Source organism: Bombina bombina, chromosome 6 (genome assembly GCF_027579735.1).
Source record: "Bombina bombina isolate aBomBom1 chromosome 6, aBomBom1.pri, whole genome shotgun sequence".
Taxonomy (NCBI): Eukaryota; Metazoa; Chordata; class Amphibia; order Anura; family Bombinatoridae; genus Bombina; species Bombina bombina.
Window position 1 is genome coordinate 695,198,639 of NC_069504.1, and position 21,121 is coordinate 695,219,759.

Sequence of the window (21,121 nt, forward strand, 5' to 3'; positions counted from 1 at the left end):
GCAGCAGCTATGCAAAGCACCATTCTCAGCTGCTTGTCTGAGTACATTGTGCTTTTATATTTCTTTACTTTGTTGAATCTAAGAGACAGCATTTAAAAAGATGTAACAGTTTTTTTTTTTTTGTTTGTTAGTTTCTATTTTTTAAACGGATGTGTCTATACTAAGAAGAAAACATCTCTAGTTGAGGCATGTCGCTCTGCACCAGTAAAGAAGTGGGAGATTTGCTTATCAGCCAATGAGCAATCAGTCCTTAAATAGCGATGGTAAACTGTACCATTTCTGAAAAGCTAGTCTGCTACCGTTCAGTGCCATATGGCTAGCACAGTTATTGGAAAAGAGGTGGAAATATTACCTTGTGAAATAAATTAGCTTTGTGGAGGGGTTATGTTAGTAGAAAGAGACACAAAATAAAGTTACAATTTTAGCAAACAGTTCAGGGTGTCGTCCTCCTATGTAGGTGCGCTCAGGGAACAAACAAAGGTGGTAATCGACGGCTTCCAAAATCGTAGAAACCAGGCTGCTCTTCCGATATAGACAGGGTAAGTAGTATCTGTAGCGAAGGAAAGAAGGCGCCAAATAGGGTGATATCGCTACAAACAAATATAATGGCAAAGTGATAAAGAATATTACTCACAAGCCAAGCGGCACTGAATTGTGCCTTCAAACATTTTAATAAACTTGTTTTTATATATCCTGCTGGAGTTTGTTCTCCCCTTTATCCACTTTTCATTTCCTTTACGACTACCAAGGAACTGGAGTAATTTCCCGGCACCTGTGGTGTATCATCTATTCCCAGCTGGAAGTGTAGAGACCCGTAGGTTTTGAAAGGAAGGTGTGTTGCCGCTTCGGGCCCTGATTGGCTGTCGGTAGCGTGTTCCTGACCATCGATTGGATTTTGCCTTGGTTGGTCTTCCGGGCGACGCTGAGGTCCCGGTCCGCTTGTGAAGGCACAATTCAGTGCCGCTTGGCTTGTGAGTAATATTCTTTATCACTTTGCCATTATATTTGTTTGTAGCGATATCACCCTATTTGGCGCCTTCTTTCCTTCGCTACAGATACAATTTTAGCGCATGTTTAAATAAAAATTATGAATGTACTTTTATTTTATCCTTACATGCAGACTAGTGTTTCAAAAATGCTACAGTTTACCATCACTTTAAAGGGACATTAAACACCTTTCATTTTTGTGTAAAAATTGTGCTTGTCCCACGTTCCCTAGAGAGGTAAAAAAGTAAAAGCTGTAAACCAGGGGCGAGATTACATATACGTCGCAGGCTTCAGCGTAACTGCTGAAAACCTGCGTCGCCCGTAATTTTACCCTGCACATCGGGGAATCACATAAACCCCGCCGGCTGTTTATAAATTGCCGTAAGTTGGATAAACTAGCGATGTCCAGAAATACATTTCTGGGGTTGCCAGTGACTTACGGCAGTTTAGAAACTTAGAAAATTTTCCAGTAAAAGTCTAACCCGCCTCCCAAAAATAAACACGGCACGTCAAAACCCCTCTATCCGCAATCCCCCCACATCGCAACTAATAATAAAAGTATTGTGCCATTATTCATACACAAGTGTATGTATGTGTAATGTGCGTGCATATGAGTGTGTGTATGTCTCATGCATGCATCGGAATGTATCTGATGTGTGTGTGTATATGGGAGAGCCGCTTTGCCTTAAAATACCCGGGCCTATATTTGGTCCCAGTCCGGCCCTGGTCGCTAGTCTTATGTTCCGCGGTCACCTCAGCTCCGCGCCTGCTTGGTCCTGGATGAAGATAGAAGAGGTTGCAGCGCTGGAAGAAGATATTGCTGCCTGGAAGAAGACCTAGTCCGCCGGACTTCAGGAACGGTGAGTACCTATTTGGGGGTTAGATTTAGGATTTTTTTTATTTTTTGAGGGTCTGTTTTTTAGATTAGGGTTTTAATGGGATTGTAAAAGATCTGAATGCCCTTTTAAAGGACATTGCTCATACACATGCCCCTTTAGGGGAAATGGATAGCTTAGGTTTTTTTAGTGTTAGGTTTTTTATTTTGGGGGGTTTGGTGGGCTTAGTATTTTTAAATGTAAAAGAGCTGTGTAATTTAGGGCAATGACCTAAAAAAGGCTCTTTTAAGGGCTATTGGTAGTTTAGATTAAGGGGTGTTTTTATTTGGGGGGGAGCTTTTTTATTTTCATTGGGATTAGGTTTAATTTTTTTTATTTTTTTTTTAAACAATTTTTATTGAAGTCATAAACATATACAACATAAAGGGTATGCCCCAAAACATTTACAAAAAAGTGCATATACAGTATCGTTAGATAAGAATTACAGAAGAGAAAAAAAAAAAACCCTGTAGACAGGGCATTATGTATCCATATAGCTCAAACATTATTATAAGATTCGGGCGATCTAAAGTGAGACTTCCGTTTTATAATAAAGGTAATAAAAACAATAATGATTCTCTCTGTGCCGTATAAAAAGTAAAGTAGAGTATCTATTCAAGTAAAATTAGGGCCAAGGGGGAGTAAGCTTTATGGTAAATGGGGGGGAATGCAGCGGCAAGAGCCGCTCGAAATAGAATAGGGAGGGGGGGTGGAAGTGGAGGGCGGAGCCAGTCAGCATGTCAGGTTTGTAAATATGGGGATCCATACAAAAAGAAATATGAGTTATAACGGAGCTATTGGAATGTGAATATATATGTATATCATCCATCTTTTGGAGAAGAATGGCATCAGGGCTAGTAGGACACGACACTGTTGTATAATATGTATAAACCGCTAATGTCCTGAAATCAGCAAAGTCATAGTCCTAGGTAGTGTAAGCCTGTAAAAATAAATAACGAGAGGATTACCCTATAGCCCCTACAGGAATTTTATATAAACAACTGTTTTAGGGGCAGTTCCTAACCTGAGAAGTCCAATAGCAGGGCACAGTGCATACAACTGATGCTTGCTCTAAGATTACGAAGTAAAACTTCTCTAATTTAAAAAGTTATCGACTATGTCATTCTTGCACAAGTAATGTGACAGAAAGCTTTAATGGGACTTAGGTGTTTTGTCATAACAGGTAGAAGGTATCAATAAATAACTACCATAAGATATGGTAGAGTGAATTAGGAGGTCAAGTCTACATAATGCTAGGATGTATGGGACCTGTTGTGTACTCTTTATTTAGGATCAGGGCTAAAAAGCTTAAAGTCGTGGTAGCAATCAATGAGTTAGGTAGTTAAGAGAAAAACCTAGGTGAGAAATGAGGAATACATTTTTGATCGTCCCTTAGAGTATGCACGTATGAGAGCCCACTAGAAGGACTTGGAGTCTATATGACACTTAAATCTATGCCCCTATAAAGTAAGAGAGGAACCACAAATTAGGTATTATCTAGGGACCATAGCTAATTGCAACCAACATATATATGAATAGTATATATCTTTTCACGTTAAGACTTCAAACAAAACACTACCATAATGTATGCAATGTCAACAGTAAACTTTACAAGGCTAGCTAACTCTGTTTAGTAATAACTAAATATAGCATTTGTCACATTAAAACAATCATATAGAAGAGCACCATTAGGAAAGTAAGAAGGGTCCTAGTAAGAACTCAATGAACTATATTGCGTCATATAGCATTCCCTATAGTGGGTAAAGCAGCAATAATCGCTAACAAATATAAAAAAGGTAGAAAAAGTATTAAACTATAAAATAGTAGTGGCTTATGGTGATCTTATAGGAAATATTCTGGATGGTCCACTATTTTATCAGAGTAAGTTATCAGGTAATGTAGCTTTAATATGAGCCTTTCTCTAACTATGGTAGCCTAAATATAAGTAACCATCACAACTTAACTATTAATGGCTGTAACATGTACATATCCCATAAGCATTCAGAGTGTCAAGGTCATACACAAAAATATACCAAAACCCCGTAGAAATACTAGGTAATTAAGCTTTGTAGGCAAACATTTTCCCATTTATACTTAGGACATATAATCTATTAACTGTGTTACTCAGGCTAGGGATAACTATTGGGATGAAGTCAGTATAGCCCTTAGGGAGGTCATATCTGGGGAAAATCCCCTAAGGTTCCATTTTGAGACATATAAGTTTCCAGCATGGTATAGAGGCCAGAGAACAAAACGTATATGTACAGAAAACAGTGAACCTAAGAACAATTTAGTGCATACCTAAACTTAACAAGCTGCACTAATATGAACACTATATGCTGACAAGTAATATTTAGTTAGAAAAGTGTCACTAGGGGCTAGTTTAGCTAGAGTAAAGTAATTATTTCTTAATACAAACACAACCACATTTAACAAAACCTTTGCACTTAGATAGAGGGAGCATAAAAACATATGCACACCTGCCAAAACAGCAGGTAAAATTAGGCCAATTTGAAATATATTGCAGAAAACATGAGAGTATTAACTAGGCTCGTGAGGTAGAGTCTAATTTAGTCATTTAGGTGAAAAAAAAAAAAAGCGCTTGTAATATGAGGAGGTATGCGCTGTTAGAACAAATGTCCAAAGCTTGCCCCTAAAGGAGTAGAATAAAATAAAAAAAAGGAGGTAGGGTAATAGAGTATCAAACCCTCTTGAGTCCAGCTGCACAACTATGATAAAAAACTACTTATCTACCTCACATCATATCCCATGCTCGGTATGTAGGGAAACCGGCCACCCGGATTATACGGGCCTTTCAGTATAGAACTACGAAGCATGACACCCATTCTGTGAGTCTCCTGTGGTGATTTGCCTTGAGCTAGTTGCGAAGGCAGGGAAAGGTGAAGTCCTGAGCTATCTTTAGGCAGAATCAAAGAGGAGATCTTCCAGAGTAAGAGCTTTAACCCCAATGGAGAAGTTAAGGGCTTCTGGGCGATCCTCCCCGGAGAATCTAGTAATCTTAAATGGCAGGTAAAAGTTCTCCCCTAAGTGCTCGCAATAGCCCCCTGCATCGTCCGGTGTCTCAAGTAACTTGGGCTTTGACAATATTTGCAGGCTTGAGTGAGGAGACAGACAGGGCCATGAGCTCTGCGCAGCTGTGGTCTGGTGGAATCTCACTGAGCCTGATACAACGGCCCCCATGCAGACCTGGCCAGTAGAGTGCGTTTGCGTCGGGTCACAATATGCATTCCCAGGTAAAAGATCGGTCAAACCACATTCAAGCTGCCTTTCTTGCAGTCTCTCAATAAAGTGTGGAGTAGGCAGTAAGTCTGCTGTCCGGTCAGCCATGTGGATATCAGAGATGGAAAGGCGAGAAACGCCATCTTGGCGACATGGTTCCTGAATGAGAGATCATAAGTTGTGATAACTGTCAGCTTTCTCAAGCAGGCTTTCCAATAAAGAATTGAGGCATGTGGAAGATTCCTCCATCCTCATAGCGTGATGCAAAAATATATATATAGGTTCCTAAATCTCCATAAATAAAAGTTTTAACAGCCAGGCTTCAGGAGCTCTGAAGTAAAACGTCTCTCCTCTTCGGTAGTTGGCTCCGCCCCCAGGTTTAATTTTTTAATTTTTGATAATTTGGTTTATTATTTTCTGCAATGTTAGATTTTATTTTTTTGTAATTTTAGATTAATTTAAACTTAGTTTTTTTATTTTTAAAGTAATGTTAGTTTTTTTTAATTATAATTGTAATTTAGTATTTTTTAATTTTAGGTAATTGAGGTTAATTTAGGGGGTGTTAGGTTAGGGGGCTTAGTAATTAAATTAGTTATTTGCTGTCACGGATACTGGGCTGCAAGGGTTAAATCCATACCCCCTACAACCTCACCCCTGTTGTTTCTCAGTGGAAGCTTTGGTTTGCTTGTTTATGAAGAGCTGGGGTATGACCAGGAAAACCCTCCTAGGCTGGCCTGGCTCCTGGAACTCCTGGTTAGCCGCCCCACCACAGACACCCACCTAACCCCTCTCAGACTGTCCAGGCTCCTGGAACTCCCGGTCGGACAGCAGGACACCCGCTAACTTTACCCCTGGTCGCTCCAGCAACCATGTGCCCCAGAGCTCCGCTCTTTTGGGGATTAGTAGCCCCTAGAGAGGACAAGAGGTGGGGGAATTACCGGAGGGGAGCTCCTTTGGGAACCGGGGGTTTTGGACACCCCTAAACCCATACATTCAACGGACTGTAACTCCGATCCCCAGTAACTAATCATGCTGATTTTTGGACTGTGAAATCTGGGGATCAAGAGCTTTAAAATGACACCCTGGAAGTGCCGCCGCTCCACCGGGATCACCCTGAAACCGCCACCCCTAGGTATTGAGATTATGTGGGACTGTGGCTCCTATGGAGGCGCCGGTCAGTCTGGAGGGGCGGGAATGGCGAGAAAATAGTGGGATTGTCCAGGGTCTTATCAAGATGAGCTGTCTGTATAAAAGGAGTGTGTGTTTTCAATAAAATCAGTTCCTGTTTAACCTGAAGGCTAGTCTGTCTAGTTATTTGGATGGGCTCCAGCTAAAATCACTTTCCTGGGCTACATAGCAGCCTGTTGCAGGCAAAGGAAGGACCCTCTGGCAGAGCTACTCAGTCGGGGTAGCTGGAGTCTGCCATAGGGTGGGACCCTGAGTACTGGTGCTGTCGGGCATCAGTCGGCAGGAAGGAAGTAGGACCCATTTGGCGGAGCTACCCAGATGGGGTAGCCGGGCTATCCGTCACATTTGCATTGTGGGGGGTTGGTGGTTTAGGAGTTAATAGCTTCATTAGTTACTTTGCAATGTTGGGGGATGGCGGATTAGGGGTTAATACTTTTATTAGGTAGATTGCAATGTGGGTGAATGGCGGATTAGGGGTTAATATACTTTCAGGTAGATTAAGAGTTATGCACGTTAGAGGGTATTTAACGAACGCAACAAAAGTTGCGTAATTTCACCCTCCATAGCGCTGCCATTACAAGTTTTGAAACAGCCGGCTTGTGCGTGCGATATGGTTGCGTTGAGCTCCATACCACACAAAATACAAGTGCTGTTTTAATGTGCTCGTGCACGTTTTCCCCATAGACATCAATGGGGAGAATGGGTTAGAAAAAAACACCTGAAGCGCGGAATGAAAAGCTCCGTAACGCAGCCCTATTGATGTCTATGGGGAAAAAAAAATAGTTACGTTTAAACTTAACACCCTAACATAAACCCCCACAAATCTATTAACCCCTAATCTGCCGTTCCCGATATTGCCGCCACATAAATAAAAGGTATTAACCTCTAATCTGCCTCTCCTGATATCGACGCCCTTATACAATAGTTATATTGTAGCTAGCTTAGGTTTTATTGTTTTCACAGGTAACTTTTTATTTATTTTAACTAGGTAGACTAGTTAGTAAATAGTTACTACTAACAAACTACCTAGTTAAAATAAATACAAACTTACCTGTGAAATAAAACCTAAGCTGCCTTACACTAAAACCTAACATTACAAAAAAAAAGAAAATAATCCAAAACAATAAAAATTATTCCTATTCTAATACCATTTAAAAAAAAAAAAAAAAAAAAAAAAAAACCTAATCTACAATAAAAAAGGGCCTTTTGTAGGGCATTGCCCTAAAGATATCAGCTCTTTTTCTACAAAAGATAAACAAACACTCTCTAACAGTATACAAACCCCCACCCCCCAAACCCAAAAAATAAAAATAAAGTAAAACCTAATCTACCCATTGCCCTGAAAAAGGCATTTGTATGGGCATTGCCCTTAAAAAGGGCACTCAGCTCTTTTGCTGCCCATTAAAAATAAAAAATGGCTATTCTAAAAAGAAAAAGCCACCCCAAAACAGAATTTTAGAAGCTCTCATCCTACTGGCTGTTTTGAACAGCCAATAGGATTTTAGTAGCTCTTATCCTATTGGCTGATTTGAATTTCCAAAATCAAATCAGCCAATAGGAATGCAAGGGATGCCATTTTGAAAAGGCTCCCTTGCATTGAAGATTCAGTATACGGCGGCGCCCGTATGAAGAGGATGCTCCGTGCTGGATGTCTTCAGGATGGACCCGCTCCGCGCTGAAGATAGAAGATGCCGCCAGGATGAAGATGGAGCCGCCGAGATGAAGATCGTTCAAGAGGAACTTCAGCAACTGAGTACCTAAAGAGGGGTTAGTGTTAAGTTTTTTTAAGGTTTTTTGGGTGGGTTTTTTTTAGTTTAGGGTTTGGGCTTTTCTTAAAAGAGCTAAATGCCCTTTAAAGGGCAATGCCCATACAAATGCCCTTTTCAGGGCAATGGGTAGATGGGTAGGTTTTTGTTAGAGTTAGGTTTTTTTATTTTGGGGGGTTGGTTGGGTGGTGGGTTTTACTGTTGGGGGGTCTTTGTATTATTATTTTTTTTACAGGTAAAAGAGCTGTTTAACTTAGGGCAATGCCCTACAAAAGGCCATTTTAATGGCTATTGGTAGTTTATTGTAGGCTAGGTTTTTTTATTTTTGGTGGGCTTTTTTATTTTTATAGGGCTATTAGATTAGGTGTAATTCTTTTTTATTTTTGATAATTTAATTTGTTATTTTTTGTAATTAGATACTTTGTAATTTTTATAGTAGTTTTAGGATTTTTCTAATGTGTAATATAGATTATTTAATTGGTAGTTAGTTTAATTTTAGTTTAATAGTTATATTAGTTTAATTGTTAGTTTAAACTAAGTTTTTTTAATTTGACAGGTAAGTTTTAATTTAATTTAAGATAGGGAAATTGTAATTTTAATATAAAGTTAAGGGGCATTAGGGTTAGGGGTTACTAGTTTAAATTAGTTTATTGCGATGTGGGGGGCTTTCAGTTTAGAGGTCGATAGTTTAATTTAGTATATTTTGTTGTGGGGTGCTTGCGGTTTAGGGGTTCATAGGTGTAATATAGTGGCGGTGGTGACTGTTGGGGAGCGGTGGAATGGGGTTAATATCTTTAGTATAGTGGGGGCAATGTGGGCGGAAGGCAGATTAGGGGTTAATAATATTTAAATAGTGTTTGCTATGCGGGAGGGCCTCGGTTTAGGGGTTAATAGGTAGTTTATGGGTGTTTAGTGTACTTTGTAACAGATTAGTTATGAGTTTTATGTAACAGTTTTGTAGCGAAAAACTCATAACTACTGCTCTCAGATGCCGGTACGGATCTTGACGTTATAGGAAGTGCGTGACTGGCGCTGCGTTACAGGCTAAAAGGCTTGCGGTACAGCTAAACCGACAAGACTTATAATGGCTACGTTGCTGTTTTAATGCTGAAATTAAAAAAATTTCAGCGTTAAAACACGAATGCACAACTCATAATCTACCTGTTTATAAGCAAGAGGATTTAGATGTACTTTTAAAGGATCACTTTCTGTTATAATTTTTAAGCTAAACAACTAACATATTAAAGTTAATAAACATTAATTAAAACCTACTGACCTATATTTTCTCCAAAACAAAGTTTCATAACGTTCTAAAAGTTATATCTTTTATTCGCCGATGATGTCACATTATCCTGCCCACTATTTTCAGCACTGCGTGTTCAAAATACTTAAACCAATAACTTTGTGTTTAAAGCGCCATTTTGAAACCTAGGTATTGTAAACGGATTGGTACAGAGCAAAGGATACCCACGGAGTGGGTTTGGAAAACAATTAAATTTGCAGACAAGATTTCTAATATACGGTAGAGATATGTTAATGAAATGCTATTGATAAAAAGCGTATTTGGGATAGTTAGTTAGTAACAGGCATAGAAAATATTTACTTACAGTGGCCCTTTAAGCTTGCAAACTTCCTCTTATCATAAGATATAATTGGAAATGAAAATGTTGGGCAGGAACAAAGGCCATAATTTCCAAAATATAAACAATTCATAGCAAACTCTTAACAACAGACAAAGTGGCTCCTACTAAACGCAATAACCAAACTGTGAGACTAAAAAAGAAAACTGAAAGAATGATGTACTCAATGTTAATAAAAGTTAAATGATTGTGCTAATGTCATTTCAGTACTACATATCACACGTTACTTTATGCTTTACTTGTAAGTGTTCGCATAGTCGGTTTTTATAGTTTACTACACATTTTATTTTAGTTTCTAGTAACCATAAATGAGCTGAAAACACAAGGCAAATAATAGGGAAAATATCTAGTTACTTATGAACTAAACAGAGTTATCTCTTAGTGATTTTCAATAAGAGCATGGTCCTGTTGAGATATTTCTTCAAATTGACTATTTTCATCAACGCCATTTTATTTACCAAACTCTAAAAAGATAAGGTAAAGATAATGGCACATGCTAGTGCAATAATAAAATGCTCTAATGTGTTAAAACACATCCAGTTTTCTCCACCCCACGGATTTTCAAAACTGTCCTAAGGCCTTCCTAACAGGCCCGATTTTGAGAATAACTGAACTAGAGCACAGGTTAAATAATCAGCTGATTAGTAAACATTATTTTATTATTATTAATAATAATAATAATAATATTATTATTAAAGTGATTGTAATTCCTAGTGTTTGTGAAACGCTAGGATTTACCATTGGAACAAATAAAGAGGACTTTCAGTCCTGAAGTATAAAATACTTCATACTGAAAAGCTCCTTTATTTGTTGGAAGCGTTTGCCGCACTGAGCTGCTCTCACTTAAAGGGACATTAAACACTAAATACATGCTAGATAGAATGATGCATTCAAAGAAAAGATTAGTCCATGACTAACATGCAGATGTTTATTTTAAAGTTTCATTAGTTGTTTAAAAAGAGACAAAATAAGTGTAAAGTTTTAGTGTCTATAAAACACTGGGAGCTGCCATGTTGTAACTTGTGTTACCTTCTCTGCTGTGGCCAATTAGAGACAGTTATAAATAGGGCACTAGAGTGTGCAGCCAATGGTTGTGCTGGATTTAACAGTGTTCTGCACTTCCATTTCTAACAGGAACTGAAAAGCTCACAATTTCAGAATGGAATTACAGACAAAGAGGACAAAATAAATAATGAAAGTATATTGCAGAGTTGTTTTATTATATACAATGTATCATTTTATATTACCATCTCAAAGTGTTTAATGTCCCTTTAATAGATCTGGCCCTTAGTATCAAATTTGCTTCATTCTCTTGATAAGTAGGAGGAGCAATGCACTACTGGGAGCTAGCTGAACACATCAGTAAGAAAATGAAAACAGGCATATGTGCAGCCACCAATCAGCAGCTAGAGTCAAGCTCCTGAGCCTACTGAGTTATGCTATTCAACAAAGGATACTAGTGATGCACCGAAATGGAAATTCTGGACCGAAACCGAATCCGAAAATCCGGGATGCACTTGGCCGAAAACCGAAACTGATACCGAAAATGTATTTTTTCAAATGTATTTATTTATTTTTGCATAATTAGAGCCAATAAAAAAGCCCACACTTTTATTGAAAGTAACACACTAAAATTGGACAAAAAGATCTTAAAACAATAATATGCTACACAATAATTTTACCAAGAAAAAAAAAAAACAGGCAAAAAATAATGCCATTTTCGGCCAAAATGTTTCTGGAACCAAAATTTTGGTGCATCCCTACTTAAAACAATTATAAATATCAATATACTGTATTATTCTTCATTTAGTTCTATGTAACAGAATCATATTTAACAGTTTTTTTTTACTAATTATCCAAATAAAGTATAGTCCTAGAAAACTCATTATATGCAGAACAGTAAGTCAAGTAATAAACTTAAATAGCAGCTCTAGGCTAGCATCAAATTTGAAACATGCTACACAATAATTTTCCCGAAAATAACAGGCAAAAAAAAACAAAAACCGAAATAGCCGAAAATGCAATTTTCGGCCGAAACTTTCTGCGGCCGAAATTTCGGTGCATCCCTAAAGGATACCAAGAGAATTAAACCAATTTGATAATAGAAGTAGATTAAAGTTGTTTAAAATGTTATACTCTATCTGAATCATGAAGGAAAAGGTTGGGTTTCATGTCCCTTTAAGTAACACTGATAAATAGCATAAAATGTTATAATATTGCAAAGTATTACACTGCCCCCCGCTAGGCTACTTCATAATGCCACCCAGCTGGCAATTTTTTATTTTTTTGTGGAGAACACTTTATTGGTCCTCTTAACACACAGTTTTAAACACTGCAGCTATTGAGTGTACATATTTGTCACTGTCAAGTCTCAAATAAAATGGTATACAAGCATATTTCAAAATGATCAAATCATGACTACCAAAATAGTCATAGTCACTGTCAATTGGCATTTCATTGTTTCACTGTCAAAATTAAATGTGTCTGTGTGAGTTTGATATCTAGGGGTCCAATGCAAGTCATCAAAAAAGAAAAAGCCATCTAAATGAATACAAACATATCCAGTGACCTTTCTAAGACCCTTGTTAATCCTTACATAACCAAGCACAATACAACAGACACTATATGCTACATTCAGTATTACAGACTAGTTTATAAGCAAAAGCCAGCACAACTTTCCTATTTCTATTTAAGAAAGGTAGAATAGTTTGGATTTTGCTTGATTTTTGTTGGCAGGAGAAGCCAGGCTCTCATTTGGAACCCTTCAAAATTGTATTAAGTTTCTATTTGTATTTTTAAGTGGGGGCACTGTGTTTTTTTAAATCTAGATGGAATTCTTAACATCTTGAAAAACTGCAAACTATACTCTACACCAGGGTTCTTCAAACTTTTTTTCCCCAAGGCCCAGTGCCATGATTTTACATACCTCTGTGGTAATTTTTTTATGCTTGGTCTGAAAATTTCTGAAGTAATATATAACAGGATATCTGCAATTTTTGGCAATGTGACTAAAATGTGTGTGTACTTTAGTCCTGATTGTAGTCAAACTTGAAAGTGTTGTAAAAGGAAGTAACACGCATTCTCATAAAGACACACCACACACACTGATACAATACACACACATATACACTACCACACACAATTAAAACACATATACACACCCTCCTAAAACACACACAAGCAGCAACTCAGTAAACATGGTGTTGCAAACCAATAATGGTTCCTGGCCCATTGTTTGAAGAACCCTGTTCTACACAGTTTCTGTAGACAGATTTACATTTTCAAGCATATTTTTTTTTTGTGTGTCCCAAAAATACAATTTTCCTTCCCCAATTTTTATTACATTAAGTCTAATCAATCTTAACAATTAATCCAAATGCACACTCTATAGTTTTCTACACTTTATACAAAAACACCATTAACAGTCAAAGGTATCAGAATTTTAAAGTGATGGTAAATTAAGTCTTACAAAAAGTTAAATATGAAATCAATGTATAAAAAAAAATATATCTGTACCTGTGCTTTATAGTGTAAGCTTACCTGAAAGGGTTAAAACGTTTCTGTAGTTTATTACTCACCCCCACCACTGTTGGCCCACTGTGAAGATTGCTTTTTTTCAACCTGTGACGTATTCACCGCTCATCCAATGTTTGTGCGAGTCATACGGCAATAATCAAGCTTAGCCTTTCTATTGGCTATACAATAATTGTGTTTCTTACTTTTATGAAATGGGGTATTTTAACCTCACAGTTTTATATGGATGGCCAAAAATTTCTGGCTCCTAATTGTATGTCTCCTAGATTTACACACACACAAAAAAAATATTCCAGCCCTGATCTAGATGTTGGTGATACATCTTATCTGACAAAGCTGATTTAAATTATACATTTATTTATTTGTTTCTGAATAATGCCTTTCAAGTAAAATAAAAATACAAAATTTTCATTTTTAAAATCTCTGCCCAACTTCACCTGTGTGATCAAACCTAAAACAGGAAATAATTATATTTCTTACACAAGCCAAAATAGTAAAGTACCCTGTGCTATATCAAGTCACCCAGGGCTATTAGAAGGGACATGAAAACCAAAAATGTTATTTCCAAATTTAGATAGGGCATGCAATTTTAAACAACTTCCTAATTTACTTCTATCATCAAATTGTCTTTGTTTCTTTGGAATCTTTTGCTGAAAAGCAGGGACATAAGCTTAGGAGTGTGCACGTGTCTGGAGCTCTATATTGCAGCAGTTTTGTAAGAATGTTATCCATTTGCAAGAGCACTAGATGACTATTTCTTGCCATGTAGTACTCCAGACACCTACCTAGGTATCACTTCAACAAAGAATAACATGAGAAGGAAGCAAATTTGATAACAAAAGTAAATTGGAAACTTTTTAAAAATTGTATTCTCTGTCTGGATCACACGAAAAAAAAATGTTTGGGTTTCATATCCCTTTAAAAACTACATTAATATACAGACCCGAGTTTAAATTTTTCTCACTCATAGAATGGCTTTTAAGAAATTGTATTAATCAAAATAATAATAAAAGCTACTTATGCTTTGGCAGGACGTATGAATTGTTGTGCTTTGACATGACATATATGCCCAGAACACAATTTAACCCTTCCAGTGAGCAGAAATCAGTTCTTCGCCCAATCCCAGCTTTAAAGAGACAATCTTTTTTTTTATTTTTCATTGTATAATAAGATAGATAAAGCCTTTACTACCCATTCCCAGCATGGCACAACCAACATTGTTATATTAATATACTTAGAAACAGGCAGAGATTTAGAGGCTTATTGGTTTTAAAGCCCCCTCAGGCCGCCTCTTATCTCAATACATTTTATTCGCTTTTCAAAGCCATATTGTGCTAGTTCATGTGTGCCATATAGATAACATTGTGCTGACTCCCGTGAAATTATGCAGGAACCAGCACTAATTGGCTAAAATGCAAGTTTGTAAAAAGCACAGGGGCGGAACTACAGGGGGTGCAGAGTACGCAACTGCAACTGGGCCCCTGATTGTGGGGGCCCAGCAAAAAAAAAAAAAAAACGTTGACATGCCACTGCCTGCACTGATATCATGTGATTGTGACATGATGCTTCACTAGTGTCTCTGACTACAGGGGTTAGTGTTTCTGCTTTACCCATTGGTGTTTATGTGTGTATGTATGTATGTGACTGTGTGTGTATTTATGCATGTATGTGTGTATGTATGTATGTGACTGTGTGTGTATTTATGCATGTATGTGTGTATGTATGTATGTGACTGTGTGTGTATTTATGCATGTATGTGTGTATGTATGTATGTGACTGTGTGTGTATTTATGCATATGTGTGTGTGTGTGTGTGTATGTATGTGACTGTGTGTGTATTTATGCATGTATGTGACTGTGTGTGTGCGTGTGTGTGTGTATGTATGTGACTGTGTGTGTATTTATGCATATATATGTGTGTGTGTGTGTGTATGTATGTGACTGTGTGTGTGTATGTGTATGTATGTGACTGTGTGTGTATTTATGCATATATATGTGTGTGTGTGTGTGTATGTATGTGACTGTGTGTGTATGTGTATGTATGTGACTGTGTGTGTATTTATGCATGTATGTGTGTGTGTATGTGTATGTATGTATGTGACTGTGTGTGTATTTATGCATGTATGTGTGTATGTATGTATGTGACTGTGTGTATGTGACTGTGTGTATTTATGCATGTATGTGACTGTCTGTGTGTGTGTGTGTGTGTGTGTGTGTATGTGACTGTGTGTGTATTTATGCATGTATGTGAGTGTGTGTGTGTGTATGTATGTGACTGTGTGTGTATTTATGCATATATATGTGTGTGTGTGTGTGTGTGTGTATGTATGTGACTGTGTGTGTGTATGTGTATGTATGTGACTGTGTGTGTATTTATGCATATATATGTGTGTGTGTGTGTGTGTGTGTGTATGTATGTGACTGTGTGTGTATGTGTATGTATGTGACTGTGTGTGTATTTATGCATGTATGTGTGTGTGTGTATGTGTATGTATGTATGTGACTGTGTGTGTATTTATGCATGTATGTGTGTATGTATGTATGTGACTGTGTGTATGTGACTGTGTGTGTATTTATGCATGTATGTGACTGTCTGTGTGTGTGTGTGTATGTGACTGTGTGTGTATTTATGCATGTATGTGACTGTGTGTGTGTGTGTGTGTATGTATGTGACTGTGTGTGTATTTATGCATATATATGTGTGTGTGTGTGTGTGTGTATGTATGTGACTGTGTGTGTATGTGTATGTATGTGACTGCGTGTGTATTTATGCATATATATGTGTGTGTGTGTGTGTGTGTGTGTGTGTATGTGACTGTGTGTGTATGTGTATGTATGTGACTGTGTGTGTATTTATGCATGTATGTGTATGTATGTATGTGACTGTGTGTGTATTTATGCATGTATGTGTGTATATTTATGCATGTATGTGTGTGTGTATGTATGTATGTGACTGTGTGTGTATTTATGCATGTATGTGTGTTTGTGTATGTATGTGACTGTGTGTATTTATGCATGTATGTATGTATGTATGTGACTGTGTGTGTATTTATGCATGTATGTGTGTGTGTATGTATGTGACTGTGTGTGTATTTATGCATATATATGTGTGTGTGTGTGTGTGTATGTATGTGACTGTGTGTGTATTTATGCATATATATGTGTGTGTGTGTGTGTGTGTGTGTGTGTATGTATGTGACTGTGTGTGTATGTGTATGTATGTGACTGTGTGTGTATTTATGCATGTATGTATGTATGTATGTATGTGACTGTGTGTGTATTTATGCATGTATGTGTGTGTGTATGTATGTGACTGTGTGTGTATTTATGCATATATATGTGTGTGTGTGTGTGTGTATGTATGTGACTGTGTGTGTATTTATGCATATATATGTGTGTGTGTGTGTGTGTGTGTGTGTATGTATGTGACTGTGTGTGTATGTGTATGTATGTGACTGTGTGTGTATTTATGCATGTATGTGTGTGTGTGTGTATGTGTATGTATGTATGTGACTGTGTGTGTATGTATGTATGTGACTGTGTGTGTATTTATGCATGTATGTGTGTATTTATGCATGTATGTGTGTGTGTGTATGTATGTGACTGTGTGTGTATTTATGCATGTATGTGTGTATATTTATGCATGTATGTATTTATGCATGTATGTGTGTGTATTTATGCATGTATGTGTGTATATTTATGCATGTATGTGTGTGTGTGTATGTATGTGACTGTGTGTGTATTTATGCATGTATGTGTGTATGTATGTATGTGACTGTGTGTGTATTTATGCATGTGTGTGTGTGTGTGTGTGTGTATGTATGTGACTGTGTGTGTATTTATGCATGTATGTGTGTGTATGTATGTATGTATGTGACTGTGTGTGTATTTATGCATGTATGTGTGTATGTATGTATGTGATTGTGTGTGTATTTATGCATGTATGTGTGTGTGTATGTATGTGACTGTGTGTGTATTTATGCTGTGTGTGTGTATGTATGTATGTGACTGTGTGTGTATTTATGCATGTGTGTGTGTGTGTGTGTGTGTATGTTTGTGGAACCAGCAATTTACAGACCTTGTTACTACAGCATGGGGGGCGTAAACAGTGTCACTATACAGTGCTACTATATACAGTATGGGGGGGGCTTGACCATGTCACTGACTACTGTGTTCACTTCATAAAGTACTGGGGCGGGTAGGGTCAGGCCAGCCATCTCACCGGCAGATTACAGACTGTGTCACTAACTCACTATATACAGTACTGTACAGTAAAGTATATTAAAGGGATAATATAGTCAAAATTAAACTTTCATTATTCAGATAGAGCTGCAATTTTAAGCAACTTTCTAATTTACTACTATTATCTATTTTTCTTTGTTTTCTTAGTATCTTTATTTAAAAAAGCAAGAATTAGCACTTACTGATTGTTGGCTACATTTGGACACCAATCAGCAAGCGCTACCCAGGAGCTGAGACAAAAATGGGAGGGCTTGTAAGCTTACATTTTTGATTTTTCAAATAAAGATACCAATAGAACAAAGAAAAATTGATAATAGGAGTAAATTAGAAAGTTGCTTAAAATTGCATGCTCTTATCTGAAACATGAATGTTTAGTTTTGACAAGACTATCCCTTTAATATAACCATGTTGGTTTTGCAAAACTGTGGAATGGGTAATAATAAACAATAACAATTTTCAAGTAGACTGACCCTTTAGGTGAGACTAAATGTGGATAGTGTTACAAATGGAGAGAGGTTAAGTAGTGTCATTTAATAACTGCAGATTCATTATATTATCATGCAACAATGTGCTACATATAAACAGCATGGCAAGTAAAACTCAGTGGATGGGGGCATAATATAATATTGGCCAATCACGAAGTACATATTCCACACATTAAATTGCTTTTTAAAATGTCGATGGAAATAAATGTAGCATACACTGCTCCTGTTTCATATACATATGGATAAACACATTTACTTCCAGTCTATATTTATATTACTTCTAATTTTAGCCCTGTCATTTATCTTTTCTGAGTTCCAAATGATCTCTGCCCTCTTTTCCCTTTAATCCACAGAAAGTGAATTTAGAAACTGAACGTATCCGGGGAATAAAAGTCAGCATGGAGGAGGGTAGGGCTGTGACTCTGTGCACTTTCTCGCCCTCACCCCGTCACTTACCATGTTGTTGCTGTATGAACTCCAGAGAAGAGAGACACCAGAAGTGGCAGTAATCCGGGTGCAAGGCAGTGACACAGCGTGTGACAATCACTGTATGTAAAACATTATTAGTCTGTGTGAAACATTGTGTATGTAAATGGCCTCTGCAGCAGTGTCACTCTGTGTATGACTCTCCTGGGAAAACTGTGACCTGAGTCCCTCCCTCCTTGGTTTTCCTCTCTCCTTCCTTCTTTTCTCACACCCCCTCTAGTTTGTTTATTCTTCTTTCTCTCCCCGTGTTTGTTTATTCTCGTTTCTCTTTTCTGTCTCATAAAGTTATACAGTTCGGGTCAAAGTATCCGTTTCCTAAGAGAGGTGGAGTCTAGAACAGCTGTAGTAAATATCCCTCCTCCTGCTCAGCCCCTTCAGAGCCCTAAATAAACGGTAAAAAGTATTGGCACTTGGACTGACTCCAGGGAATACAGCAGTAACCTTATAGGAAGATATATCAGCTGTTCTGCAATAATATTCACTATTTATGTCATTGGTTAAATACACCCTTAGTATGGTATACGCATACTCAAATGAGGAGCCACACTGACCCCCCCCCCTCAATAAATACAAAAAATGAGAAACTTTATTCATAAAAATAAAAATAAATTAAACTGTGGAGGAATTGGTAAAATGTGGATGAGTATCAATCAAGAGGATTGACAATCAAGACTTAAAGTCATGTGATCAGGGGGCTGTCAGAAGATGCTTAGATACAAGGTAATCACAAAGATAAAAAGTATATTCATATAACCATGTTTTCTGTGCAAATCTGGGGAATGGGTAATAAAGGGATTATCTATCTTTTTCAACAATAATTTTTTGGCATTGACTGTCCCTTTAAATAAATAATAATAATGGCAGATTAAAAATTAAGGAGATTTGATTGCAGCACTGTTACACAGTCTACATACATATTTGGGATAAGCAAACTTTTTTTAAATGATGAATAATACAATATGTTTGTAACTGAGGTCACATTTTTAAATTAAATATAAATGTACAATATTTCCAATGTACTTTACAATTTATTAATATGATCAAATTGTCTTCTTTCTAATGGAACCCTTTGTTGAAATTGTGTTCCTTTCTACAGGTCAGAGCTTGTCCGGTGAGGGACAGTGATGGGGCTAAAACACATAGTAAAAGAAAGAAATCTGATTTAAAAAATTAACTGCTCTAATGAAACGGATCATTTTATTTGTGCACTAGAATGTTACTTTTAAAGAATTAAGATGACATAAAGATATTATCTACATGCTAGCCATCTGCACAATTGTATTTAGATTCAGTGAAGTACCAAATAGTTATATGAACATACTGTATATGCAAATTGTACTTTTACTCTAAAATGTCTTTCTTAAAGTGAAGGTCCATTTTGATGAATTAGTGCCCAGCTTTTATTAAACCTATTAAAAACAAGGGAACTTTAATTCATCAAAATTGAAATTTCCCTGTTTTTTTCAAGGCTTCCTCCAATCACAGCTTACCCCCCCCCCCCAACCGGGGGAATCTTGACCTGATGCAACGCTGTGATTGGAGGAAGACGGATTCGTCATTTTGGATCTGTGAAGGTGGCTTGCGACGGGCAGAGGAAGTGCTGGAGCGGTTGCCAGGATTTAAAGGTAAGTTTTTGAAGAAAACAGTGAAATGTCAATTTTGATTAATTAAAGTGCCCTTGTTTTTAATAGGTTTATTAAAAATTGGGCACTAATTCATCAAAATGGACCTTCACTTTAAATTACAGATTAATATATTAGGAAATATCATGTTTATATATTTTACAGCATAGCCTGTTTGCTCAGGGAGATAAGTTTTTGTATACAGAGATATCAGCAAATAGTGTGACTGATTTCAAATAATGTCAGTCCCTCACTGGACTCTTAAAAAAGTTAGATAAATTAGGTATCTTTACATGTAAATGCAACAACTCAGATAAGACTGAAATTAGCAGGAGTGTATTTGCTGACATCTAGTGGTCAGTCTTGCTATTTGTATACATAATACAATTATGCTAAACCAGCTTACATATGTTGTTCATTTTATAATCTGTACATAGATACTCATGCAAAAATCCTACATCAAACATACATAGGGATACCAGGGATATCAGTTTTTTTTTTTAGTCAATATTAGGCTATGTCTGGCCCTTGAAAAGTAGTAGTACCTGACAATCCATTGATCCTTCAGAGGTTTTGGAACTACATTTCCCATGATGCTCAGCCAGCATTTTATCTAGCTGAGCATCATGGGAAATGGAGTTCCAAAACCTCTGGAGAGCCAAGTTTGGAAACCCCTGCATTAGAGCATGTAATGTTTTGACTATCGACCCTGCTCTACTGTGTATTTTACCCCACAAAGGAGTTAAACAGACTACAGATGTTCCGTTCCCAAGCTGAACCCCCCACTGGTCCAATCAGCAGCTCTAGTTGCACATCTGAGTTGTGCGGCTAGCACTGCTTGGATCAGCCGCTGGTTCTATTTGGGACCAGCAGTGCACCGCAGGTCCCGTGTGGAACAACTACTGTGTGTTTAACCTTTTTGCAGGGTTTAAATACACAGTAGACCAGGGTCGATAGTCGGAAAATGACATGTTCTAACGGATTAGAGCTGTAATTTTTTTTATAAATATTACAGCCTGTGGGCCTACTTCAGGATGGAGTCATTGATTACTTCAGA

At 37.3% G+C, this 21,121-nt stretch overlaps 1 protein-coding gene across 1 annotated transcript in view; it reads right to left on the reverse strand.

Moving 5' to 3' along the window:
- The window catches only part of LOC128663464 (vesicle-associated membrane protein 5), a 54,320-nt gene extending 35,517 nt beyond the window's left edge, over positions 1-18,803 (reverse strand). The window contains exon 1 of the mRNA XM_053717806.1: positions 18,413-18,803. Coding sequence (XP_053573781.1) covers positions 18,413-18,415 — 3 coding nt within the window. The 5' untranslated portion in view covers positions 18,416-18,803. The remainder of the gene's footprint in view (positions 1-18,412) is intronic.
- Between the last annotated feature and the right edge of the window lie 2,318 nt (positions 18,804-21,121).